This window comes from Cebus imitator, unplaced genomic scaffold (genome assembly GCF_001604975.1).
Source record: "Cebus imitator isolate Cc_AM_T3 unplaced genomic scaffold, Cebus_imitator-1.0 Scaffold117, whole genome shotgun sequence".
Classification (NCBI taxonomy): domain Eukaryota; kingdom Metazoa; phylum Chordata; class Mammalia; order Primates; family Cebidae; genus Cebus; species Cebus imitator.
In genome coordinates, this window is record NW_016107432.1 from 8,243,356 (window position 1) to 8,271,053 (window position 27,698).

The 27,698-nt window shown below is 42.9% G+C and overlaps 1 protein-coding gene across 2 annotated transcripts in view; it reads right to left on the reverse strand.

The window, feature by feature from the left end:
- Positions 1-27,698, reverse strand: part of STK32B (serine/threonine kinase 32B) — a 440,962-nt gene that overhangs the window by 333,756 nt on the left and 79,508 nt on the right. The window contains exon 3 of one of the 2 annotated variants that reach the window (XM_017539152.2): positions 10,984-11,028. In XM_017539152.2, the coding sequence (XP_017394641.1) occupies positions 10,984-11,028 (45 nt within the window). Of the gene's footprint in view, positions 1-10,983; positions 11,033-27,698 lie in introns of those variants that run through there. The other variant, XM_037742226.1, reaches the window with a different exon arrangement.

Here is a 27,698-nt window from a genome sequence, read left to right on the forward strand (position 1 = left end):
GAGGAAGGAGAATCCAAAAAAAAAAAAAAGTGTAAAATATTAACCCTCAACAGACTGTGAAATAAATTAAGAATATATAGTATACAGCAGGGTGGGGGGAGGGGGATAACACTGGAAGAAATGCCTGATGTAGGCGACGTGGGGGGATGGAGACAGCAAACCACCATGGCATGTATGTACCCATGCAACTATCCTGCAGGATGCAGGATGTGCACATGTACACCAGAGCCCAAAATACAATAAAAAAAATGCTTCAAGAATATAAAAAGAAAAGAAAATTATTTGACGCAGAAAAGTAACAAAGAAGAAAAAAGAATATATAATATAATCCTTTACATCAACAATTTAAAACATAATACTGGGACATATAAAGTCAACAGATAATTTAAAAGGTAGTTTTAAATATTCAATTAATCCACAACAATATAGGAAAGAAGAAACAGAGACCAAAAAAAAAGAAGAGGTAAGAAGAAAACAAATAAAACAAAAATAGACCTAAATAAAACCATATCAATTATTACATCAACTGTGAATGGACTAAACAAACAATACAACTAAAAGGCAGAGATTGTCAGAATGGATTTCTTTTTAAAGCAATACCCAACTATATGCTGTCCTCAAGAAATTAATATTAAATATAAAAGCAAAGAATAAAAATAAATGCATAGAAAAATATATGTCATGGAAGCAGTAAGCATAAGTAGGTTAGAATGGCTATATAATTTCATTTGTAAGTCCCATCAAACACTTTAAAAAGTAACACCAACTTTATACAAGCATTTTAAGAAAATGAAGAAAAATGTCTGAATTCAGTAAGCATACATGGATTAGAATAGGTATTTTAATCTCAAAGAAAGGAAGTTTCAAAATAAGTAGTACTAGAAGAAAAAGAGAAGGATATTTTACAATGATAATAGAAAAAATTCATCATGAGGAAATAACAATCATAAATGCGTATGCATCTAACAACAAATCTCAAAGTATAAGAAGCAAATATTGACAGATTTAAAGGAAGAAGAAGTAATTTCACAATCACAGTTGGTTGTTTTACACAACTGCCCAGAAATTAATAAAACAACTAGATTTTAAAAATCAGCAATAACATGGAAGCTCTGAATACTACCTTGAATCAACTAATATTTATTGAATCTTACACCTAACAACTTTGAAATACACATTCTTTTCAAGTGGGCATTGGGCATTTACTAAGGTAGATCATAAGCTGGGCATAAAATGAGTCTCCATAAATATAAATGAATTGAAATTGTGGAGTATGTCCTTGGACCACAATGAAAGAAATTAGAACCAGTAACAATAAGAAGTTTAGAAAAAGAGCAAAATTTGTAAGTTAAACAACACACAACCAAATAATTCATGGGTCAAAGAAGAAATCACAAGGGAAATTATAAAATATTATTAACTAAATAATAAACAAAATACAACATATCAAATTTTGGGGGTGTAGCTAAAGCAGTCCTTAGAAGAAAATTTATAGCTTAAAATACTTACATTAGAAAAAAATGTCTAAAATCAATGACCTAAGGTTCTGTCTTGAAGAGCTAAGATTATAAACTGACCAAGAAAGTAAGTGAAAGAAGACAAACTGCTAATATCAGAAGTGAAAAAGGAGTTACAACCACAGACACTGCAAAAACTTAAAAGATCATATAAGAATATCATGAATTACTTTGTGTGAACAAATTTGCCAATATGGAGAAAATTGATTAATTTCTTGAAAAATATAACTTACTAAAATTAACATGAGAAAAAACACAAAATCTGAGTGCCTTATATCTACGAAAGAAGGTAATTTTGTAGCCAAAATTCTTACTAGAAAGAAAATTCTAAACCCAGATCATTTCATTTGTAAATCCTATCAAACATTTAAAGAAGTAACACCAACTTTACACAAGTGCTTTCAGAAAATAGAGAAGGAAAATGACTGAACTCATGTTTCAGACTACTATAACCCTAAAAACAAATTTGATGAAGCTATTACCAAAAATAGCAGACTAATATTTTTTATGAATGTAGATGTAAAATTCTCTAATGAGATATTAGCGAATCAAATTCAACAATATATAAAAAGAATAAAGTATCATATTCAAGTGGGATTTATCTAGGTAATGCATAGTTGGTTTAAAATTTGGAAATTAATCAATGTAATTCAGCATAGTAACAGAATAAGGAGAAAAAAATATGATCATTTCAATCCATGCAGAAAAATTATTTGATAGAATTCAACAACAAGACATGATAAGCACTTCCAGAAAACTAAAACTGAGAAAAGAGTTGCTCAATTTGATAAAGAGCATCTCAATTTGATAAAGAGCATCTCTGAAAAACTTAGAAATAAGCATGCTCTTAATGATGAAAAAGTGAACACTTTTTTTCCCCTAAAATTAAGAACAAAGCAAGGATGCTTGCTCACATGACTTCTCCTCAATATTGTACTGAAGGTTTTAGCTACTCCAGTAAAGATTTTAAAAGCATAAATAAAGGGGAAAGTAGGTAAAACTACTTTTATTAACAAATGGAATGATTGTTGACACAGAAAATCTCCAGAATACCATAAAACAACTATTACAACTAATTATTTAATAATAAAGGTCTCAAGGTATGAAATTAAGATAAATAGATTGTATTTATTATATCTAGTAGTAAACAATTAAAAACTAAATTAAAAACAATTTCATTACAATAGTGCCTTCCCCCTGTCCTTCCCAAAAAACTTCATGAACTATTTGGAAAAAACGTTAGTGCAGAAAAGGGCAAAGCCTCTACCCTAAAAATGACAAAACATCACTAAAATAGAATTTTAGATATGTAATAAAATAAAGATAAATAGAAGTAAAGAGGTATATCATCTCCATGGGTTAGAAGGCTCGTTAGTCTTAAGATGTAATTCTTTCCAAATTGATATACAGATTTAATGTACCAATTGTAATCCCACAGTTTTTTGCAGAATTGATAAGCAACTCAAAAACACATATGAAAATCGATGCTCTAGAACATCCAAAACAATCTTGAAAAAGAATAAATGTGGAGGACTTACACTACCTGATTTTAAGATGTACCAGAAACCTGTAGTAATTAAGACAGGCTAGTACTTGCATAATGATCAACAAGTAGGTCAAATGAACAAAACTGAGAATACAGAAGAAGACACACAAATCATCTCCTTTTTCTTATGAATCCCAAAGCAATCTGTGATGGTTAATATTAAGCATCAACTTGACTGCATTGAAGGATACAAAATATTGGTTCTGGATGTATCTGGGTATGTCTGTGAGGGTGTTGCCATAAGAGATTAACATTTGAGTCAGTGGACTGGAAGAGGAAGATCAACCTCAGGAAGACCCACTTGCAACACGGGTGGGCACCAACCAATTGGCTTCCAGTACAGCTAGAAAAAGCAGGCAGGAGAAGGTGCAAGAAACTGACTTGCTGAGTCTTCTAGCCTTCTCCTGTGATGGATGTTTTCTGCCCTAGAACATTAAACTCCAGGCTCTTTGGCTTTTGGATTCTTGGACTTACACCAGTAGTTTGCCAGAGACTTTCAGGCCTTTGGTCACAGACTTGAACAGAGCCACTACTGGCTTCCTTGCTCCTTAACTTTCAGATGGCCTATCATAGGACTTCACCTTGTGATCGTGCGAGGCAATTTTCTTAATAAACTCTCCTTCATATATACATATATCCTATTAGTTCTGTCCCTCTAGACAGCCTAGTATACAATCCAATAAACAAAACAAATCCCTTTCAAGAAATTGATGTCCATACTAGGAAGGAAGAAAAAAATAAGCAAACTTGATCCTACCTCACACTACACAAAAAATCAATTCAAGATGAATTATAGACTAAACGTATAAGCTAAAACTATAAAACTTTTAGAAAGTAAACGTAGGAAAATATCTCTGTGAATTGAGTATATTTTGGAGAGCCAGGTTTTCTTATACAAATTGTATAAAACAAATACTCTAAAAGCAAAAATACCCAACAAATTAGATCTCATCAAAATGGAAACCTTTCATGCACCAAAACACACCACTAATAAAATTAAGAGGTAAACCAGTCTGGCTGAAAATAGTCTCATGTCTGACAAAAGACTGGTATCCAGATATGTATTCCATAATTCAGTAATAAGACAAACAACCTATTTTACAAAAAAAAAAAAATAGCAAAATGTTTTGAACAGGCACTTCACAAAATTTCTATAATTGTCCATTAAGATATATAACTGGCCATTAAGCATATGAAAAAATACTTATCATCATGAGTCATCAGGGAAATGTAAGTTTAAATCACATTGAGATCCTACCAAACTCTCATCAGAATAGCTAAAGTTAAAAATATTGATAGCATCATATGTTGGCAAGGATGTGAAACAAATGGAACTCTTAGTAAGAGAATAAAATGGTACAGGCACACTGGAAAATCTTTTGGCAGTTTTGTATAAAATTAAATACACACCTAACCTATGACCCAGAAATTCCCAATCCTAGATATTTACCCAAAATAAATAAAATCATATGTCCATAAAGAGACTGCTGTACAAATTCTCATAGTAACTTTTTACAAAATAATCAAAACTAGAAACAGTCCTGAAGTCTATCATGATAAAAATGGATTAACCAACTGTGATATATTAATGGAATTGAATACTATTCCTCAATAAGAAGGGGGAAATACTGATACAAAGCAACATAAATGAATCTCAGAAAACATTATGCTAAAAATTATATAAAATTCAAAACGTTATGAAGCTTTACACAAAAGAGCATATATTGAATGATTCCATTTTATACTAAACTTTAGAACAGGCAACGCTATAATGGATGGAGTAGTTGAATTTGGGATACATTTTGACTGTAAAGGGTTAGGAGGGGAATTTTGGGTGGTGATATTCTGTTTTGTGGTTTGGGTTTAGGTTACTCAGATGTATGCATTTCTCAAAAGTCAACAAATGTAAATTTAAGATGTGTGCATTCTGTTGTATGTACATCTCACATCAAAAAAAGAATTATTGCCATGGGAAGGCATGGAATAAAAAAGAAAGAAAAAGAACAAAAAAAGAAAAACTATAAGCAAGTCTCTATGTTGAAATATTTAAGGGGAAATGTACAGATATTTACAATTTACTATTAAATGCATTGAAAAATAAGATGGACTGATGTGTGGGTAGAAGGATAAGTATTTCATAAAATAAGTTTGGTAAAATGTTAATTGGGAATGTAGGTGGAAGACATAGGTACTTACCGTAAAATTCTTTCAACTTCACTGTGTTTGCACATTTTCATACTAAAATGATGGGAAAAAATCATATGGGTATCCAGTCAACCCTGCCCTTGAGAACAAGAGCATCACAGCTTTTGAAGTTTGAATTAGGCATCCTCCACTCCATCCCTGTACACCCATACACTATGGGTGGTCCTCCCCTACCATGCTTTTCAGAGTAGACTCTATTGATCTGTTTTTTTCTTTGCCTCTTGCATGTATCTGAGAGATTCTAAAAGGCAGGCACCGTATCTGGTTCATTTTTGTAACCTCTGTACCTAGAATAGGGCCCAGAGCAAATTGGTCTTCCATATGTTGGATGGATGGATGGATGGATTGATGGATGGGTGGATGGTTAGATGCATAGATGAATAAATGAGTGGAATCATAAATTAACAAATGAACCTAAGCTGCCTGATTTTACGTCAACTCCATACAAACTTCCAATAACAGGACAAGACACAGACTTAGAGAAAATACAAAGACAATGTCAGTGCTAAGCCCAGAGCTGTACAGTTTCCAAGAAGAATGAGTGTCATGCAAAATCATGAGTCTTGCCAGGCCTTATCCCATCATTCACCAGCAGTGACAGATATCATATGGTGAGATATTCTGGGGACTTAAGTATATACAACAGTCCTGCTTGTCCCAGTACCATATTTGTGTCCAGACAGGTGCCTCTCCAAGCCAGAACTCTTCACGCCACACACTGCCAAAAAGCACATTCAGTTAAAGTCTCCCGTACTCGCTCCCTGCTGCCTAGGGGGAAAAGAGCCTTGATCAATAAGACAAGCAACATTTATTGAATATCAGATTGGATTCTGTGCTAGACACTCCACTACACCATCACATGAACCTCTCACAACAGCCCTATCAGAAGACACCAATATGCCCATTTTACAGGGGAAGACACAGAGGCTCAAAGTGCATCCACCAACAGCATTTGAACCCTTGTTTGTCTAGTCCTCAAACTGCTTGCTCTCTGCTGCACCACTTGCACTCTCATAAACGCTCGCTGTGCTGACTTCCCAGTGGTGGTAACTATCCCAAGAGAAATTTGTGTCTGTCCAAGATATTATGTAAGGATGAGCTCCTCCTTATAAACACTGACTAACTGGTCACTCCTCTGGAAAGTTCTCCAAAGTAGGGGCCCAATTCCAGCTGGGTCAGAGGAGTAGGTGGAAGTATAGGTGGTGAACTTGCTTCAAGGGGGAAAAATCATTTGCCCCACAACATCCTGGCTGGTGGGGGCTGGAATGGGTGTTCAGAATGCAAGCTATTCATTGGAGACCTTTTTTTTGGAAGGGTGCCAGTGGAAGAAGAAGCCAGCATGAATGATGGAAGGTCAGGGACAGAAGTAAGGGAAAGCCTTGCTAAGATCCACCTTCTAGAGAAAAAGACAAATCCAGAAGGCAGTGGGAGCACCTGAGTCCACATTTGGGAGGGCAGCAGGGATCAATGGGCAGCTTCAGGCCCCTGGAGCTCTAGTGATTCTGGGATCTTGGTCCTGGCTTTGCCTGGCACTTCCTTCCATTTAGGAAGTGCAGATAAGAAAGGAAATAGAAGACCTAGAGTCTGGGTCCTCATGCTGGCCCGTTTGGAGGCAGGGAATGCTAAGGGATAGTGTGAGTGCCAAGCAGAGAGGGCAGCAGGCTGGGAGCAAGGGCCTGTGGGAAGACAGTGGAGGTGGGAGGAAGGGCTGAGATCTGTGTCTGTGAACTGGCCCTGAGTTCTGTTCATCAGTCTGCAGGACCATGTGGCTCCTCTCACCATACAACGGAATTTTTTTTCACATGTAATATTTTATTTTAAAATTTATAAAGGCATGGCTTTGGTCATGATTGTTTATAGAGGTCAGATAATGCAAATAACAAGCAAATTTTTATTTATTTATTTATTTATTTATTTTGAGATGGAGTTTCTTGGGAGGCCAAGGTGGTTAGATCACCTGAGGTCAGGAGTTTGAGATCAGCCTGGCCAAAATGGAGAAACTCCATCTCTACTAAAAAAAGTACAAAAATTAGTTGGATGTGGTGTAATCCCAGATTACAGGTGCCCACCTCAGGAGGCTGAGGCAGGAGAATTGCTTGAATCCAGAAGGTGGAGTTTGCAGTGGGCTGAGATGACGTGATTGCACTCCAGCCTGGGCGACAACGGAAATTTTAAGTCTTCACCATACAATCCAGGCCTGGAGAACGAAACATCCTCCCTTCCTGACCCACCAGGAAGTGTGAGAAGGAGGAAGTGAGGGGCTGGTGTGATGCGTGGGCCCCAGAATAAAAGCAGGCATGAGAGGCTCACCAGGATGCAAAGTGGCACCTGTCAGATCTTCAACACGATTTCTGAATAATCATTTGCAGAGAGTCAAAGGCACCAAGGAGACAAGAGTAAACTCGTGTGTAACAGTTTGCTGTACATGGGAACTCTTTTCTCTTTGGCTCTTTCTAGAGCCCTCCGTCTCCCCACCTGGGCTAAAGCCTGTACATGCTCTTGTCCCACAATTGTGCCATGTATTAGTCAGGGTTCCCCAGAATACAGAATCTACAGAATGTGGATGGATGGATAGACAGACAGACAGACAGAGACAGATTTATTTTAAACAACTGATTGGCACAATTGTGGGGGCTTGCAAATCTGACTTCTGACATTTGCAGGGCAGGCTGGCAGGCTGGAAATCCAGGAAAGAGTTGATGCTGCAACTCCAGTTCAAAGGCCACCAGGAGGCAGAATTCCTCTTTCGATAGGGAAAGTCAGCCTTTTTCTCCTGAGGTCTTTAACTGGTTGGATGAGACCCATCCACATTGCGGAGAGTCAGCTTTTTTACCCAAAGTCTACTGATTTAAACATTAATCTCATCTAAAACAATACCTTCACAGTGACATCTAAATTGAAGTTTGACCAAACATCTAGGCACCATAGCCTAACCAAGTTGATACATAAAATTAACCATCACATACCATGTCATAATTTACTGTTTTTTTATGTCTGATTTCTAAATAAGATTCTTGCCCTCAGGAAGTTCCATGTCTTGTCAGGAAAACAACGTCTACTGCAGCACATGGCCCCATCAGTGGCCCAGTGAATGTCTGCTAAATTATCCAGTGACCCAATTCACTCGACAACATAAATGACCAACACTGTTAAATGTGCATGTGGAGGACCTCAGGAATGAGATTCTGAAAAGGCAGGAAGCTCTATGGTGCCTGCATGTCCCTACAGTGAAGTCCAGATTCTGTGGAAAAGACAAATTAAAGTTGCAGAACTCAGCACAACTCAATACCATTCTGGTTAGTGAATTAATCCCAACATGTCATGTTTAGAAAGGCTCCTGTAAGAAGGGCCACATAAGCAAAAGAAAAGCAGAAATCATCAGAAAATACTCCCCATGGAAGAAGAGATTTTTCCAGGGAATAGAGCTGATCACCGAACATGCTGGTCCATAGAACTGCCTACCCCAACAGATGATGAGTTTCTGGTCAGTTGGGACCACATCTTACTCAACTTTGCTCCCCAAGCAGCGAGCACAAGGATGGTTAGTATATTGGACATTCCCAAAGGCACTTTTGTGTGCCCACCCGAGCTATCCTCCTGCCCAACTCTACTGGAAGAACTTGTCTCCCAACTCCAGGCTGAAAATTGAAGATGCTTACTTTCCCAGCATCCTCAGCAGCAAGGGGTGTCATGCGACCAATTATAGCCAATGAAACAGGAGTTGGCTGGGAGGTTCCGGGAGGGAAGTCCTTCTCTAACAAAGTCACAGAAGGGAGAAGCAGTTGTGTGAAGATGTGATGCACAGAACTTGGCAACCTCTAAACCATTAGGTAGGAAGCCTGAGGAGAAAATCTCATCCCACTGAGGGAAGTAGAAGGGGTGGATGAACAGTGTCCAGACCTGTGATGACATCAGACAGCCTCTGGGCTACTGCAGAGACCCCCCTACCTATGGACTGCTTGATTTGGTGGCACTTTCAAAATATATTCAAAATCTGACTCTCTTTCTCACCATCCCCAGTACCGCCACGTGCCCCAGGCCACCACCTCCTCTCCCCACAGGGCTCCCTGCTGCTGCTGTGGCCCCTCCCAGGCTATTCTCTGCACTGGCAGCCAAAGTGAACTTCTACGAACTGCTACAAACAGATCGTGCCACTGCTCCCCCAGGACCCCCTGAACCTTCTCTTCTCACTTTGTGAAACAGCAAAAGACTTTAGACTTTACCGCGCAGATGAAGTCCTCCACGATCTGGGCCTCACCAACTTCACTGACCTCACCTTGCACCACTCCCATAGCCTGGAAGCCCCTCAAGACAGAGCACACTCCGTTCCACGAAATCTGCGCTGAAATTTCCCTCCTCCTGGAACCTGCCTGTCTTCCTCCTTCGCTTCCTTGAGGTCTCTGCTCACATGCCATCTTATCATCAAGGATGTCCCTGACACCCTGTATGAGAGCACTGTCCTGCAGAACCATCTATGACATGGAAATGCTCTATAACCTGAGCTTCCAATACAGTAGCCATTGGCCACATGTGGCTTCTGAGCACCTGAAATGCAGCTAGTGTGCTGTGGGACTGAATTGTTAACATTTTACTTAATGTTAATTAATTTAAATTTAAATATCCACATGTGGTTAGTGGATACCTTATTGATAGCTCAGCTCTACAAAATAGCAGCTTCTCCCTGCCACTCCCCCACAACTCCATGTTCCCCTTACCTTACTGTATTTTAAAGCACTTATCATTATCTAATGTACCATAAAGGTATATAATTATGTTTCTCATCTCTCTCGTTTTTTAAATGTAAGCCTCACAAGAAAAGACATCTGGGTCTGTGTTGGTTGCTACGGATCAACAGAGTCTAAAGCAGTACCTAGTACAGGGTTTGCATTCCATTAGTATGCATGGATTGGATTAGTAAATGCAGCGAAGGAGGAAAGGAGGGTGTCTTGGTCTATCCAACTTCTTAGGTCACATGTCTCGTGTAGCTCCACGAGTTTTAAATAGTCTAACCAAGAGTGTGTGGGTTGCTGAAATAGCAGGTCCCTGGTCAGCCTTCAGTTCAAATCCCACTTATGATACTTCCTGCCTATATGGCCCTTGCTCCATCTTTCTGAGCTGCACAGGCTAAGTTTTACATCTAAGCTTTTCCATCTGTAAAATGGAAAGAACAATAGTTCTGAAAAAACATAACAGAATACCTGGCATTCAATAGGTTCTCAAAGCAATTATTGCACCCCAAAATTTCTGAGTATGTGAGAACAGACTGGGGCTTGATTGGGGGAACATTTTGCTTTTCTAAAAACTCCTGCCACCTTCTAGTCTTCTACACCCTTTCACCAAAAATAGTCAAAGGTCACAAACACAAACTTTCCAAAACAATAAATGTCTACATGGCCAGAAAGAGCTGCCTTTGTGAGGTTTATGGTTTTTTCCTACTTTGTTGATTTAGATTCTCAAGGAACAAATGGCAGTGGCAATCTTGAAATAATTACCATTGTAATTCACCTCAGCCAGGGCTGTCGTGGTAATTTAATTTTCAGAATAAAATTACACCAGACCCAAAGGAAACTATTCAGACGCCTTTTCGCATTCCAAGTTTGTCAAATCGAAATCTTACTGTCAAACAGGATATTCCCAGTGCCCAGCAACCAACACACAGACACACAAATATACACACATACTTAAGCCCAGTGGTCTAGGCATTCATATTCTTACCTTTCCAAAACTCCCTTTACCAATGGCCCGCAGAATCTGAAAATGGTCCAAAATGCAAAAAAAAAAAAAAAAAAAAAACAAAGGACACAAGTCAGATTTGCCAAACCTGGTATTGCTCTTTGAATATCCTTACCTATCTCCCTACCCACCTATTCCAAAGGCTCCTGGGTCAGGTGCGCTATGCTTGCCAGAGCAGCCATCCACCCTTGAATGGACCCACGAGGGAATTGCAGCACGTTCCATTTTCTCCCCATCACCCACGTTGCCCCTCTCAAGTCTCCCCTTCACATCACGCCTCCTGATGGGGCTCTGCATTCTTGCTGCTTCACTCTCCACCCGACTCTGCCTGGCTTCTACCCGCTTCCCTACACCAAGACAGGTCAACAACATACGGCCTTGCCAGGAAATCCCATGGCATCCTCCCCTCCTTTGACTTGTCCACCCTCTCAATACTGCCTTTCACACTTCACTTCCCTCTGCGCACACAGCCTTGTCCTCCCAGGCGTTAAACACTGGAGTCTGTCAAGCCTTTGTCCTATAACAATTCTCTTATCAAGGGTTCCAAAGGCTGCAATGACCACCCAGTTGGCAGTGAATCTCCAGTGTGTCTCTGGCCTTGGCTGTAGGTGTTAATGCCTGCCCCATGGATCCTCATGGAGGTTCCAAAGCCACTGTGAACTCCACAGATCCAAAGCAGAATGCAGGATGAGTGGCCTCAACACTCACCGACTGTACCCGCACAAAACCCGGGACTCGTTCTTGACTCCTTTCTCCCCCTACCCCATATCCAGTCTTTCATCAGGTAGCTCCATGTCATCTCTGCACTGTCTCTCACACCCATCCACCCCGATGGCCACTCCTCTGGTCTAATCCACCATCTTCTGTCTCCTGGACCACTATGGTGGCATCCCAGCATCCTCACCCGACTCTTCAACTCAGGGAAATGTGTGAGACGCTGAGTGATCTTGCTTGTGCTCTGCTCCTCCCCTCTGATGCCCGCTCCATTGCTCTCAGTGGAAAAAGCAAATCCTTCCCCATGAATGCAGGGTTCCAGCTGCTTCTCCTGCCTCCCCACCCTGCTTACTCCCATCACCTACTGCCAGATATGTGAGAGTAGCCACTTCCAGGCCTTTAGTGCTCTCCTGCTGGCCCTACCCTTATTCTCTCTGCATCCCCAGAAGGCTACCCTCACCCTGCAGACTAAGTCTGGCTCCCTACGATACACTCTCATAGCACTGTGGAACTTTCCCCCAAAATACATGGCTTTGTATAATTTTACCTTTGTATATTCCATTAAGTTCACTTTTCCCTACTAAACTCTAAGCTCCCTGACTTCCAGGGCCATGTTTATTTTTCTGTTGTACCCTTAGCACTCAGCACAGTGTTTAGTACACAGCTAGTGTTCAATAAATATTCATTAACAGAAGGAATGATTGAATGAACTAATCTCCATATTCATAGCGCCCAACACAACTCCTGGTACATAATAAGTGTTCGGTAAATATTTTTGAATTAGATTGAATTACAGCCAGTTTCCAATAACTAGAAAAGACATGTTATTTAGAAAAAAATGAAGCAAATTGATTAGTTCACCACATAATGGAAGCAAGAATGTGAGGAAGTAAATGAATACAATTAGCTCCTCGTATATTAAACTTAGGCAATGGAGGATAATTATGTTGAGTGGTGTCCCTGCCAAGACAAAGCCAAAATCCAGCATGTGATTGAATGTCTAATGTGCTTAGAATAGAGAGATGGGGTTAATGGTTAACTTACTAAAACCTTGGTTCTTTGACTCAGATTTATTTCCTGTCAAGATAACCTGCCAAGAAAGAAATTCCATATTTTCACCTCTTACTCACTCACCAAAGGTCAGAGAAGAGGAAAAAAGCAATGAGCACGGACTGCAGCTTGTTACGTAACCAGCAGCATGCTGGGAAATGCACATATCCCATCCAGAAGCTCCTGAGGTCCCCACGGGGCAGATACCACTGTCAGGACCTCAAATCAGCAATGAACATCACGGGTTCCCTGAAGGTACCATGCTGCTACACGCCACCATATCTTTGTGCTGCTGTTCCCCTTGCCTGCAAGACCATTTCTCCAACACCCCTTATTTTGGGGAAGACTTTTCACTGGCCTTTGACATGCAGCTCATGCACTTGCTCTCTTGTGAAGTTTTTCCCCAACCCCCAACTAACCATTTCTTTCCTTAGAGGTAACGCTGCACCTTCTGCAGACATCTAACGGTTTGGGTGAACATGCCCCGGAGTCAGACTGCTTAGGTTCACAGCACAGCTCCACTCAGTCAGTGTGTCCTGAGCCGCATCATTTAGCCTCTGAGGTGACTGGATTGGAGGTGAGGTACATTCTCATTTGTAAAACAGGGGAAATGGAGCCTACCTTCCATAAAGAGCTCAGAATTGTGCCTGGCACACTACAATCTTTCAAAACATGCTGGCTCTTTGTCTTAAGGGGTGAGGAGCAGTCCCCTCCCTCTTTTCTGGTTTCTTCCAGTTGGGATATTGCCCTACACATCGGTGGCCTCTTGCCCCATCCAAGGTGGTGCAAGTTATCCCAGTGGTGAACTGGAAAAGAAATGGGACTGGCATATTGATGTTCACTGTGCCCTCTCTGTGGAGTCTGTCTGACTTTGGGGAATGACCTCTCTTCAGCTCCTTCTTGCCAGAGGCTTTTCAGGACCAGCTGCCATGTGGAGAGGTCTATGGGGTCCAGATTTGACACTGGTCAGTGGAAAAGTCCAGCGAATTTTGGGCTTCAGCATTAAGGAGCGCATGATTCCTGCCTTCCTGAGTTACCTTCCTTAGCTTTATCACTCCAAAGGTGAGACTTGATTCTCCATCAGCCTCCCTCTCTGTCTTGTCTCCTAACCGGAGGAAGGTGTTAATTACTGAGCAAATGGTCAAATGCCAAAAGCCATTATTACCTTAATAATTAGTGTTATCACATTGTAAATATTCCCACTCATCCATATCCCCTACAAAATTGTGGGCTCCTTTGGGGAAACTAACAGAATGTATGGGTCAAAAAGCATACACTTAATGAATGCTTGTCTGCTTATTGGACTAGATTGGATTTAGGTGACGTTGAGCACACGGCCTGTGGTTCCTGTTAATTTGGCATTTCTCTGGGGTGTACTACACTTATACTTACATAATAGCACCTAAAAGGAGACACTCTGAGTAAGTTGAAGGTTAACACTTGGTTGATAAACAGATTAAAAGGGCTTTAGTCAATGAAAATGCGAAGCCAACAATGGGTCCTAGAATCACACTGTCACCTGAGGCTGTTTGCCCAGAGTAGGAAGAGTTGGGGGGCGGATGTTAGAGGGTTGAAGAGTGGTTTCTTTGGGTGACCACCTTGTCCTGGTTTCCTTGGGGTCTTTCTGGTTTTAGCATGGGAAGTCCTGCATCCTTGAAAACTGCTCTGTCTGGGGAAAACCAGTTGGGCACCCTTGGTTTCTGATCATGAACCCATTCCATCTGAAGAAGCCGCAGAACTGCTTGGGCTGACAGAGTGATTGGATTAGAGGTGAGGTACATTCCTGAAAAGTGGTGTCTCAGCACCAGACTCAGAGAGAGTTGCAAAGGGTGATACTGCTGAAAGTGTATCACTAGGGTAGAAATGGGCACAGCATTGCTGCAACGGCAAAGACAAGGAGTATCAGTGTCCTTGCCAAAAGCACAAGGACAGTGGCACCTGCCTTGCCAGCCATCATGAAGACATCGAAACAACACATTGGGGTGTTATTTGCTCAGCCAGGCTCAATTTTCCCTTCTTTCTTGTTAACAAAACCCCAGCTCTCCTTAGGGATCACTGTGGCCAGCCCCAGGCAATGAATGAGAAGTTGCCCAGCCCCAGGTCATAACTGATCAAATCCAGTGGCATTTTCAGAATGACCTGGAACCTTGTTAAGACAGATCAGTGGTACCACCTCCAGAGTTCACCTCCTGAATTTCTTTATTTTTATTTATTTTTTTTACTGCATTTTAGATTTTGGGGTACATGTGAAGAACATGCAAGATTGCTGCATAGGTACACGCATGGCAGTGTGATTTGCTGCCTTCCTCCCCTTCACCTATGTTTGGCATTTCTCCCCATGCTATATCTCCCCACCCCCCCCCCCCCCCCCGTCCCTCCCCCATTTCCCCCCAACAGACCCCAGTGTGTAGTGCTCCCCTCCCTGTGTCCATGTGTTCTCATTGTTCAACAGCTGCCTAAGGCAGCATTAGAAAATTTGCACTTCTAAGAAGTTTGTAGGTGGCGCTGATGGTTATGGGACTGCACTTTGGGAACTACCAATCTAATTAATCTGGACAATTGTGTTCCCCACCTTTCCAGCCACTGTGCAGCCAGCAATGACCTTGTGACCCAGATGTAATCACTGAGATCTAAGCAGAGGATTGATGGAGACATTTTTGGGAAAGCATTTTTTATGTATGTGATGAAAGGGGTACACTGAGCTACAGTGGCCCTTCAACCCTCCCGCTTCTTCCTGCCTTGAATGTGGACATGATATCTGGAGCTGCAGCAGCCACCTTGTGACTATAAAGCCAAAAACATGAGCAAAAGGCCAAGACAGAGGCAGGGAAGCCACTCCTTGTTGTGAGCCTCTGAACACGTGCCAGCAACTACTTACCTTGGGACTTAATACATCAGGAAAAAAGAACAAAACAATTTTATTTGTTCAGTGGGTCAGGTTGGCTATTACTAGAAGCCAGAAACATTCTTTCCTGATACTCAAAGCCAGGCACATAGCAGTGGCTTAGTAAATGCCAACTATTTTATTGCAAATTTCTGGCCCCACTGCGATTTTACTAAGAGGTCAAAGAACAAGAGTAATTTGGGACAACAACATAGGAGCCAGGCTCGCTGGATCCGAATTCTCACTCCACCACTCAGTGGCTGGGTGGTGTTGGGGAAGCCACTTAGGCTCTCTGTGCATCAGCCTCCACGCTTATATAATGAGCATAATAAAACACCTACCTTATAGTGTTGTAAATGATGTGTTAATTAACATAAGTTGAACATTTAAAATAGTACCAAGCATGAACTAATGGCTACAAGTATTAGGTATTACTATGAACATTATTCTATTTTAGTGGCTTTTCCTCATATTTCACCTTGTGACACAATACTGGTCTGATTAACTCATGACGAAACACTCCATGACTGATAAATCTGGAAGTGTGTTAGTGCCAATTAGTTACTGATGGTGATTGATCACACTGGGTAAATCTAGTTGTCCTACTTTGCATGCCAGTAGGCTTTCTCATTTCCACTAGACCAGTTATTTCTAATGAATTTCACAGCACTCTTTCAACACTGCAATATTCATGAAGCTGTTTATGCAAACAGCCAAGTGTGAACTTTGAAGATGGCTAGTAACTCTTTCAAACAATCTCTAATGGAAAGTAAACCACAGTCCACATCCTGTACAAACACATGCATTTAAGCATTGTGTGCATCAAGCAAGGGAAGTAAGCAAACAGCCCGTTCCCGCCCTCTGGAAAAGCTGAAACCTGCAGCTCATTCCTGGCAGGGTGGGTGCCGGGCACAAGACTGCACATGTGGGTCATGTGTGTGTTTAGTCTGGCTAGCCCAATGATTAAAATTGTTTTGAATAAGTTACAATATTCAAAAATTAGAAAATGTCACCCCAAAATTTTGGTTTCTGATATGTCTTACTCTGTTTTGTGTTGCTATCACAGAATACCACAGACTGGGTAATTTATTTTTTAAAATTATTTTTTCACAGTTCTAGAGGCTGGGAAATCCAAAATTCAGGTGCTGGCATCTGATGAGGGCCTTCTTTCTGCATCATCACACGGAAGAAGGGCAGGAGAATGCAAGATAGCAAACAAGCAAGAGGGGTCTGAACTTGCTTTTGTAACTCACTCTCGTGATAACTAATCCACTCCCAGGATAATGACAGTAGTCCCTTCATGAGGGCAGAGATTTCATGGCCTAATCAGCTTTTATTAGCGACCCCCAACACTGTTTCATTGGAGATTTAGTTTCCAACACATAAATTTTGGGGAACACATCAAAAACACAAGAAATTGGAAGATTTGCCAAAAATTTTGGGCCTGTGATACCCTTCCACAATACTCTTTCTGATTTACCACTGTCACACTTGGCCCAGTTTATGCATCTCTGTTTCCTGCCTGATTCTGTAAGCATCTGAGATTTGGGTCATTGGGCTGTAGAGGAAAGAGGCCCTATTTGTTGATGGGGAGATAGTCGGGCCATGGGTAGAAAGGAGGGTTTGGTGTTCCCTAAACAAAGGTTTAAACAAAGATTTAAACCCAACCCCACCATTTGAATCAGTGTGAACCTGAGGACATAAGTTAACTTCCAAGCCTTGATTTTCCATTTAATAAAATGGGGGTAGTGATGCCTGCATCCCTAAGTCAGGGTGAGAGCCACAGACACTGACATAACAAAAGGCCAACTCAGCAAACAGAAGCCACTGAAGAGTGGCCACCCAAACCCCGGGTCCAGCCATGGACCTTCAACCTAGTCACTTCACATCTCAGAATCTGTTTCTTCATCTGTAAAATGAGATAACACCTCTTATTTTGAGATAAGATTTTTCTTATCTTAAAAAAAAGATAAGATTTTTCTTGGAACAAGACTATTACTATTATACAATCAGCATATAATGATGGTGATTATTTGTTTTTGAGTTTGTCTCTCCATAGTACAGAAATAATACAGGTAACCAGGTGACCCCTTAAGAAAGGGCCACAGTCCTGTTCACTGCTGAATCCAGGTGCCTGGCAGGTAGTGCAGTGCTAAGTACTCTCAAGATAGTGAAATATGGGCCGGGTGCAGTGGCTCACGCCAGTACACCCAGCACTTTGGGAGGCTGAGGCAGGCAGATCACAAAGTTAGGAGTTTGAGACCAGCCTGGCCAATTTGGTGAAACCCCATCTCTACTAAAAATACAAAAAAAAAAAAAAAAAAAAGTCAGCCAGATGTGGTGGCACGTGCCTGTAGTCCCAGCTACTCAGGAGGCTGAGGCAGAAGTTGCAGTGAGCCAAGATTGTGCCACTGTACTCCAGCATGGGGGACAGAGAAAGACTCTGTCTCAGAAAAAAAAAAAAGATAAGGAAATATATGCATGAATGAATGACCTACATTGAGTGGTAGGAGAATGGGTAGGGGGCTCTCCCATGGAGTGGGACATGAGATCACTCTCTCTACAGGAAATTGTTGATGTTTACATAGAAAGGAGGCTGACCAAGCTGTGACAGGCATCCACCATGAAAAGCTTCCATTAGTCACTGATCCAAAAAATATTTTGGAGAGAATAAAGATATTTTCTTTGAGGGAGTATACACTTGTTGAAATAACAACTGAGTGCATGCTGTCTTCCAAGCTCTGCACTAGGTGCTGGGAACCAATGGTGAACAAAACCCACAATGACCCTTCATCTGGAGAGCTGACCTTCTGGTACAAGGAGAAAAATAAATCTGTAGTTCAATAGTACAAAGTGGTAAATTCTGGCTAAGCACGGTGGCTCATGTCTGTAATCCCAGCACTTTGGGAGGCCAAAGCAGGTGCATCACTTGAGGTCAAGGGTTCGAGCCAGCCTGGCCAACATGGCAAAACCTTGTCTCTACTAAAAATACAAAAATTAGCTGGGCATGGTGGTGCATACCTGAAATCCCAGCTACTCGGGAGGCTGAGGCCGGAGAATTGCTTGAACCCAGGAGGCAGAGGTTGCAGTGAGCCGAGATCACACCACTGCACTCCACTCCAGCCCAGGTGACAAAGCAAGACTCAGTCCCCCACCCCCCCCCAAGATGTGGTGAATTCTATGAATGAAAGTAAATCCAGTTGTATGAGTTTCCAGGTGCTGCTATAACAAATGGCCACACACTTGGTGGGTTAAATAATACAAATTTATTATCTTACAGTCCTGGAAGTCTTCCTGGACTGAAATCCTGCCATCAGCAGGACTGTGTTTCTTCTGAAGGATCTCAGGGAGAATCTGTCTCCTTGCCTTTTCCAGCTTCCAGAGGTGCCCACGTTCCTCAGCTTGTGACCCCACATCACTGTGACTTCTGCTTTGGGTGCCACATCTTCCCTGACCCTTATGCATCCCCGTTTATGTATTTAACTTTTGTTTTAGGTTCAGGGGTACACGTTCAGCTTGGTTACACAGGCAAACTGCACGTCACAGGGCACTGGCGTACAGACTACGTCATCACACAGGCAGTAAGCATAGTTCCTCACAGGCAGTTCTTTGATCCTCTCCCCCCTCCCAGAGTTCGTTGCTTCCCACTTTGTGTCCATGTGTTCTTATTGTTCAGCTCCCACTTATGAGTGGTACCCAAAGAAATATACATCATTCCACTATAAACACATATGCACACAAATGTTCACTGCAGCACTGTTCACAATAGCAAAGACATAGAACCAACCTAAATCCTCATCAGTGGTAGACTGGATAAAGAAAATGTACTACATATACACCATGGAATAATATACAGCCATAAAAAGAGGAAGATCATGTCCTTTGCAGTAACATGGATGGAGATGGAGGCCATTACCCCAAGCAAACTAACACAAAAACAGAAAACCAAATGCCTCCCTCTTATGAGGACTCTGTGATTACATTTAAGGCCAACCTAGATAATCCAGTATACCCTCCACATCAAAAATCCTTAAGTTAATTTCATCTACAAAGTCCCTTTTGCTATGTAATGTCTACAGATTCCAACATTTCAGACAAAATTATATTTGAGGGGCAGTTATTCTGCCTAATACATCAGCTAAGGTGACAGTGACTCTGTTGGGGGCAGGAGCTGTAATTTTAGACAGGGTGGTTAGGGCGAGCCTTTCTAAGAAGAGGATAATAGAGCAAATCCATAAATAAAATGACAGAAGATGCCATGCTGTTAAGAGGGGGATGGTTATTTCAGGCAGAGAGAACAGCATGTGCAAAGACTTTTGGCACAAACATGTATGACAGTCCCTAGGAGTAGCAGGCAGGCAAGGATGGCTGGAGTGCAGCGTAGGAAGGAGAGAAAATGGGAAAGCCAGGGTCAGAGAAGACATCATGAGCCAGCCATGCGGCAGTTCACAGGCTGGGGTAAGGGCTCTGGGAAGTTTTTCAAACATGATGAGAAAGTACTACAGAAGTTCTGAGAAGGAAAAAGAAAAACGTGCTGTGATGGTGTTTGTTTAAGCCATTTGGAAACATCCAAACTTTAATAAAAGCATCTTAGATGTAATCTGGTGCAGACAATACTGCCATGTGACAGTAACCAAGGAAGCAGAATATCAGTGATTGTACAGCGATCTCAGTCTGCCTGATGAAAGATGATTGAAAAGATGGGGTAGGTGGTCAGATACCCGCCCAGAAAAGGGGGAGGCAGAGCCAGACCTTGGCAGTGCACACGTGGGAAGCAGTGACAGGGACATTCTCATTACTGGATTTAGGCCTGTTCTCCTCAAATTTTCTGAGTGCCCTGATAGGAGTGGAGAACATCGGGTGTGATGGCTCTGCTGCCAAGGATTCTCTGCCTAGCAGAGGCACGCCCAGGTCCTGGCAGACATCAAACGGGGTCATACACAAGAAGAGATATGTCAGTTTCTCTCAAGTTCATGTTCACATTTAACATAATTATCATCAAGGTTATTCCCCAAAATTGACAAAACTATTCTAAGGAGAATAAACAGGAGAGAATAGGTCAAATGTTCTGCCAAGTAAGTTTTGAAAAGAAAAGTTTCGTCCTACTAGATATAAGAATACAGTTTATTCATTCAACAAATAGTCATTGCACAGGATAAGACGCCTACAATGAACAAAAGAGAAAGACCTCCAGTGATCTGTATTCTACCAGAAACCAAGTCACAAAAATGTCCACCAGGGCTTGAGGAAGGTGTGGAGGGAAGAACACAGCTTTGGAGTTTAACAGACCTAGGTTGGACTCCAATAAAGAAGAGAAGAGTTATTCAGTGAGCAGGATGAGGAGAACTGGGAAATATAAAATAAAATGAGTGTCTCTCCTTTCGCTAGACACCAGAATCAATTCCTGAGTGAATCGGAGTTACCTGTAATAATATCAAAGCCATAAAGCTCACAGTCTAACATGAAAAGTATTCAATAAATATCAGTCTCTTCCCCTCCCTATAACTCAGGGAGACGACTATTTAGGTGTGTGATTTTGTCTCTCAGCAGATATGTACTAGTTTAAGGCCACAGCCTCACAGGCTAAGGGCTGGAATATGTGTATGTCCTTCACTCCAAATGCTGAAGGTGATGTTTCACCCCAGAAATTCCAAGTGCACCCTGTTCACAGGTCACTTGGAATTTGATTACACGCATGGCCCTGATTAGAGCAGTCTGTGCACACAGCCTCCATCTCTCACCTCATTTACATTCATATCCCGAGCTGACAGCAGCCAGAGAGAGATTCTGCTCCTGGCCAGCGTCCACTCTGGGTGTTCAGGGCCAGTGGCCGACCAGTTGTTCAGAAGGGACTGTTCCTCCTCTCCCTGTTCACTCCCCATGAGCCTTTTCCTCTGCTCTCTCTTTACTCCCCATAAGGCACTGCCTGGCATGAAGTAGACAGTATTTGCTAAGCTGAGCTGCAGCCACTTCTCGTTGCCTCATTAAAAATTGTTTTGTTTTCTAGTTGATTAATGTGTTTCATAAAGCCTCAAACTCTTTGTTTTTCCCCCTCACTCCACACTCTTATCATCAAAAACACTGAATCTATAAGCATTCAGGAAATCACATGCCTAATTCACACAGAAAACTATTACACAGCAATAACCTCAGGACAGAAGATAATTTGGATGCTGGTAGAAATGTGGAATTCAGGATAAGGAAAGAATCAAACACATGTTTCAGAGACAATAAGAATTAAACTATCAATTCCTCGAAAGCAGAGACTGTCTTATGCGTCCCTCCTCCTGCATTCCCAATGTGTACATTTCCTAGGACAGTTATAACAAGTTACCACCAACTACGAGGCTTCGAACAACAGAAATTCATTGTCTCAGAGTTCTGGAGGCTAGAAGTCCAAAGCAGAGGTGTCCTCAGGACAATGCTCCGCATGAAGGTGCTGGGGGAGGTTCTGTCATTGTCTCCTCTGGCTTCTGGGAGTTGCCAGCTGTATTAGTCTGTTCTCATGCTGCTAATAAACACATACCTGGGACTGGGTAATTTATAAAGGAAATAAGTTTAATGGACTCACAGTTCCACATGGCTGGGGAGGCCTCACAATCATGGTGGAGGGTGAATGAGAAGCAAAGTCACATCTTACATGGCGACAGGCAAGAGAGATTGTGTAGGGGAACTCTCCTTTATAAAAACCATCAGATCTCATGAGACTTATTCGCTATCATGAGAACGGCATGGGAAAAACCCACCCCCATGATTCAATTGCCTTCCACCAGGTCCCTCTCATGACGTGGGAATTATGGGAGCTGCAATTCAAGATGAGATTTGGGTGGGGACACAGACAATCTATATAATCAGTCATCCTTAGCCTTCCCTGGCTTGCAGCTGCATCACTCCAACCTCTGCCTCTGTCCTCAAGTGGCCTTTACCTTTGTGTACCTGTCCCTGTTTTCCCTTCTTATAAGGCCCATCCTAAATCCAGGATGATTTTATCTCAAGATCCTCAACTGATTATTTATTTCCAAATAAAGACCCTATTTCCAAATATGGTCACATTCTGAGGTTCTGGGTGGGCATATGTTGGGAGAACTGTCCAACCCAGTACACCCAAAACAGCACCTGACATGAATGAGAGGTTCAATAAAGGACGGCTGCATGTAACTGAATGAGCCACATCTGTGCCACCTATGAAGAATCGGGGCAATTAATACTGTCAATTCACCACAGCCCCAAACTCTTCCTTCTGCCCACTGCATTCAGGAGCTGCCTGGAACCTGCATCCCGGTTATCAGACCCTCGCCCCAGGCCAACCTCACCAGGAAAGATTTGGTCCCAGGAGTCAGGTGTTTAAGCACTTAATGTGGTTAATATTCTTTCTACACAATGAGGACATTTAAATTTTCTGGGACGCTCAATTATATGGCAGCTAATGGAGAATGTTTGCTTATGTTTAATGGAAAGATAAGTAAACATGTAATCATTGGCATCAAGATCCTGGCTTGTTTATTCTCATCTGGTTAAGCTCCCTTCACAGCTCATGCATAAAGCACTTAGGCAGCACCGATGTCCACGGCACCTTTATCTCGGCATTGAGCATTATGTGGGTAATGCTGGCATCTGTGCAAAAGGAGAGGGAATACACACTTTCCCAACTATTAGCTGTCACCACTCCCCTTTCTGCTGCTCAGTATTGAGCTGAAAACTATCAGTAGACTCTAAACCACAAATTAGGTCCCAGATCATGTATTATTCTTTCCCTAAAAAGATCAGGAAATTGATAACTGGGTATTCGGAAGAAATGTCCATGCTTTAGATGTTGCGGAGCTGCCCTTTGAATCGTCTGTTGAGAGCTAGGTGGCCTTTACAGGCGATAGAGTCATGTTACTTCCTATTCACGTGATTTGTCCTAAGTTGCACAGCTGTTTCACTTGGTGCTGTCAGTGCTCATTGTACTCTACCAGAATGAAGAGCCAAATGACAGAATTTTGTTTCCAAAGTATCTTTTTATTTCTACAACTCCAGCATACACAGGCGCTCATCTACTTTGTCACAGGGACATGCCCAGATGGCGCTAGACAGTGAGATACTGGGCACTGTTAGTAGCACGGCTGTCCTGGTGAAGACACCCCAGATTATCTGACAACCAGCCGGATAAGTGAGTGAGCCCAGCCAAGCTCAGCAGGGGTGGCCTGCAGGGCAGTGGGGTGCTAAAGGCTTATGGGAGTGGGCTGCTAAGTAGTATTACTGACAAGGGGGTGGAGACAGCAAGGGAGGGATGGAGGGAGAGAGGAAAAATGACAAGAAGGGATGGAGATAAAGGACACAAGGACTATCCTAAGAGGAGCGGGGTATTTTAGCTGTAGGAGAACTAAAACAATTTTAACAAAGAAGAAGTGGAGAACCCACTCTATCCAACATGAAGGTCTTCTCTATAGCTCCAGTACTCAACACTGGGTGGTATGAGAAGACAGACAATACGGAGGAATGAAACATAATGGAGAACCCAGAAACAGACCTACATGATGTGGCCAACCGGCTTTCGCCCGAAGTGTGGATGCAATTCAGTGGAGGGGGGATGGCCTCTCAACAAATGGTGCCGGGGCAACTGGACAGCCACAGGCCAAAGTGAAGCTCGACCTAGGCTGAGGCGAGAGCCTCTGGAGTTCTGATGGGGGCAGATTATTGAGCAATTCCCCTTCACGGGGGTCTGTGGGAGAGGGAGGTCCACAGGACGCAGAGTCACAGATGCAGTGACATTGCTCGATTTGAAGCAAGGAGTTGGAGAGTAGCTATTTTCATTGTGAAGGAGGAAGCAGACCCCTCAATGAAAGCAGAAGCTGCTCACTGGAGAGTGAGAAAATAGAGGTGCAGGGATGACAATAGAGGGAAAAGTCAGGGAGAGGTGTCCCAGATGACCCTAGAGCCCAGACATATGCATGTGGCCCAATAGCTTCCGAAAGGCCACACAGGGTGCAGCGGCAGGCTCAGCCTGCTGGGCATCTCCCTGCATCACTGGCCTCAGGTCAGGCAAGGCTGCTCTGGTCTACCATGCCCGCCCACACCAGGTGCTGCTGCAGCTGCCCCCGTGACTCTGCCTAAATCCTTGGATTCCTGTCTCCAACCATAAGCTGCTCAGCGAGGGGGCTGGAGGGACCTGTCGCTTAATTTCTACATCCTCAGTTTCTAGCCTGAGGCGACACGTAGGAAGGTCTTGTATTAGTTTTCTATGCTACATAATAAATGATAACAAATTCAGCCACTCACAGCAACATGCATCTACTAGCTCACTGTTCTGTAGGTCAGAAATCCGAGCAGAATCAACGAGTTCTCTGTTTAAGGTCTCAGAAGGCCAACATCAAGGTGTTGACCAAGCTCCTCTTGTTGGATATGCTGGGAAGAATCTTTTTCCCAGCTCATTAAGATCATGGACAGGATTCCAGATCCTGCGGCTGGAGGACTAAGGTCCCTGTGTCTTTGCTGTCTGTGAGCTGGGAGTCTTCTCAGCACCTGGAGGCTTGTCTAGCATCGTGCAACAAATCCCTCCTTCTGCTTCAAATCTACCCTACTTTCCTTTCTGCTACTAGTTGAAGAAATCTGTCTGCTTTGAGAGTGCTCCTGTCAGCTTAGAATAGGTCCACCTGCATAATCTCCCCTTCGAAATATAATGGAACATGACCCAGGAGTAAGGTTGGAGGGGAAGGTTCATGATGGGCCATCCTAACATTCTGCCTCACAGGACCAAGTAAGTGATGAATTCCTTGTTGTGAACAGCAAAGAGTAGGGATGGCCCCTAAAACACGCATATGCACATATATGCATGCTCACACATATGCATACAGGTGCATGCACACACACATATGTACACACCTGTGCACACAGACACACAGCATTGTTCTCTTACTAGCCTAACACAAACTAGGATAATGAAATGGGAAGCCTGATTGAGACCCTTTATATCTATGGCCTGTGGTGTCCCTGTAGAGTTACAAGATCTTCAGTTTATTTTGCATTTCCTTTCTGACCTTCCATGGGGATCTAGCTCTATTCTAGGGAGGAACAAACCAAACTCAGTCCTGGCCACCCAAGCTCTCACTTTCTGGTGAATTAGAAAACAGTGCATGACATGTGGGAGAAGAAAGGGACCCTCAGGAGGCAATGGGCTGGGGGCCAAGATGGGAATGTCCACCCACCTCTGAGAGTCAGGGAGGCTTCAGAACTAAGAAAATGCTGATGGTTTTACAGAGAAGAGTAGAAGGCACATAGCTCTCAGCAACACAGTCAACCCTTTGCTCACACAGACATCTGATGAACTTAGAACAGCCAGAGGTTTCAGGTCTTTTTCTCTGTGAGAGAGCAAAAGTATGCAATTTGAGGGAACGGGTTCAACTTTACAAGCTGATGGGGTTTGTGATCGTTCCCCTGGCCAACAAACTGGGAGGATGCTGACATTTTGGCAGAACCAGGGCATGAAAGACCTACTTTTCTGAACAGATGATATGAGAATTTACCTTACCTCTCTTCTCCTCCACTCCCGTAAAACAGAGATCACGGGTGTGTCGTGAAAATTAAATGGGATCACACATGAAAAAACTAACAGGTTTTGATCTGAGCCCCACACCTACTAAGTGATCAGTACAAGGCAGGAGGGAGTGAAATGACATGAGGATGGGGGGGTTGATGGTAGTGTTAGTGGTAATGATAGTTGTTACGGATTAAATTGTATCCCCCCAAAACTCATGTGCTGAATCCTAACCCCCAGTATCTCAGAATGTCACTGTACTTGCAGATCTGGTCTTTAAGGAGGGAATTAAGGTTGTATGACTGGTATCCTCATAAAAAGAGGTGATAAGAACACAGACACGCCCTGGGTAGCCATGTGGAGGACACAGAGGCAAGGTGGCCATATAAAGCCAAGGAGAGAGGCCTTGGAAGAAGCCAACCCTGCCCACACCTTGATCTCAGACTTCTTGCCTCCAGAACTGTAAGAAATAAATGTTTGTTGTTGAAGACACGGAGGCTGTGACGCTTTGTTACAGCAGCCCCAACAAGCACATATGGTAACAATGATGCTGGTGTTGTGACTGGAAAAGCACAGGGCTGGGTGTCATCGGGACCCTGGGTTATGGAGGAAAACTCCTCCTCCATCCTCATTTATGCCGGCTGCATGAGGTTCCAAGGAAGATGAGGCTGGGAGCAGAGAGAGCAGCCAGGAGGCATGTAGGATCCAGGCAGTAGAGAAATGGGGGAAACTTGAGAGACACATGGGAAACTGACCAGGAAGACCATGGGACATGGCCAGAGAAGTGCGGGGCGATACCTTCTGGCTCCACAGCTTGGGGCATGAATGAGACATGGACAGCAAGGCCCCAGGGAGCAGAGACTGCAGCAGAAAGAAGAACCACTCTGGGGGAGGTGGGGAAGTTAGCTTGGGGCCTATTGAGCTTGAGGCAGCTGTGGTGATAAAGAAGATGACCAAGCAGTGAGAACTGAGGAAGGGAGCTGGCACTGGGGCTCCATAGCCACAGAAGGAAATGCATGAGCTGGTGCAGGTAGAGCAAAAAGAGAGCCAAGGCAGGGGCTGAGGGTGGAAGAGCACCAACAGCTGAAGCAGGTAGAGAAGGGACTCAGGCAGAGAAGGGGCACACAGAGAAGTGGGAGAGAACCAGAGAGAATATCATGGAATCCAGGTAGGAGAGTACAGCAAGGGAGGGGTCCGGCAAGGCTCCAGGCATGGTCAGCACAGCAACCCTAATGAAAGCCAGGACCTGCACATAATTAGCCCTCCAAGCATTGGCAAAGGAACAGCTGAGTGAGTAAATGAGGGAGTAAATGAGTGAGTGAATGAGTGAATGAGCACATGAGTCAGTAAATGAATGAGCGAATGAGTGAGTAAATGAGTGAGTGAATGAGTAGGGGAATGAATAAGTGAGTGAGTAAATGAATCAGTGAGTGAGTGGGTAAAAAAGTGAGTAAAAGAATGAGTGAATGAGTAAGTAAATGAGTGAATGAGTGTGCAAATGTGTGAAGGAGTGAAAGGGTGAGTGAATGAGTG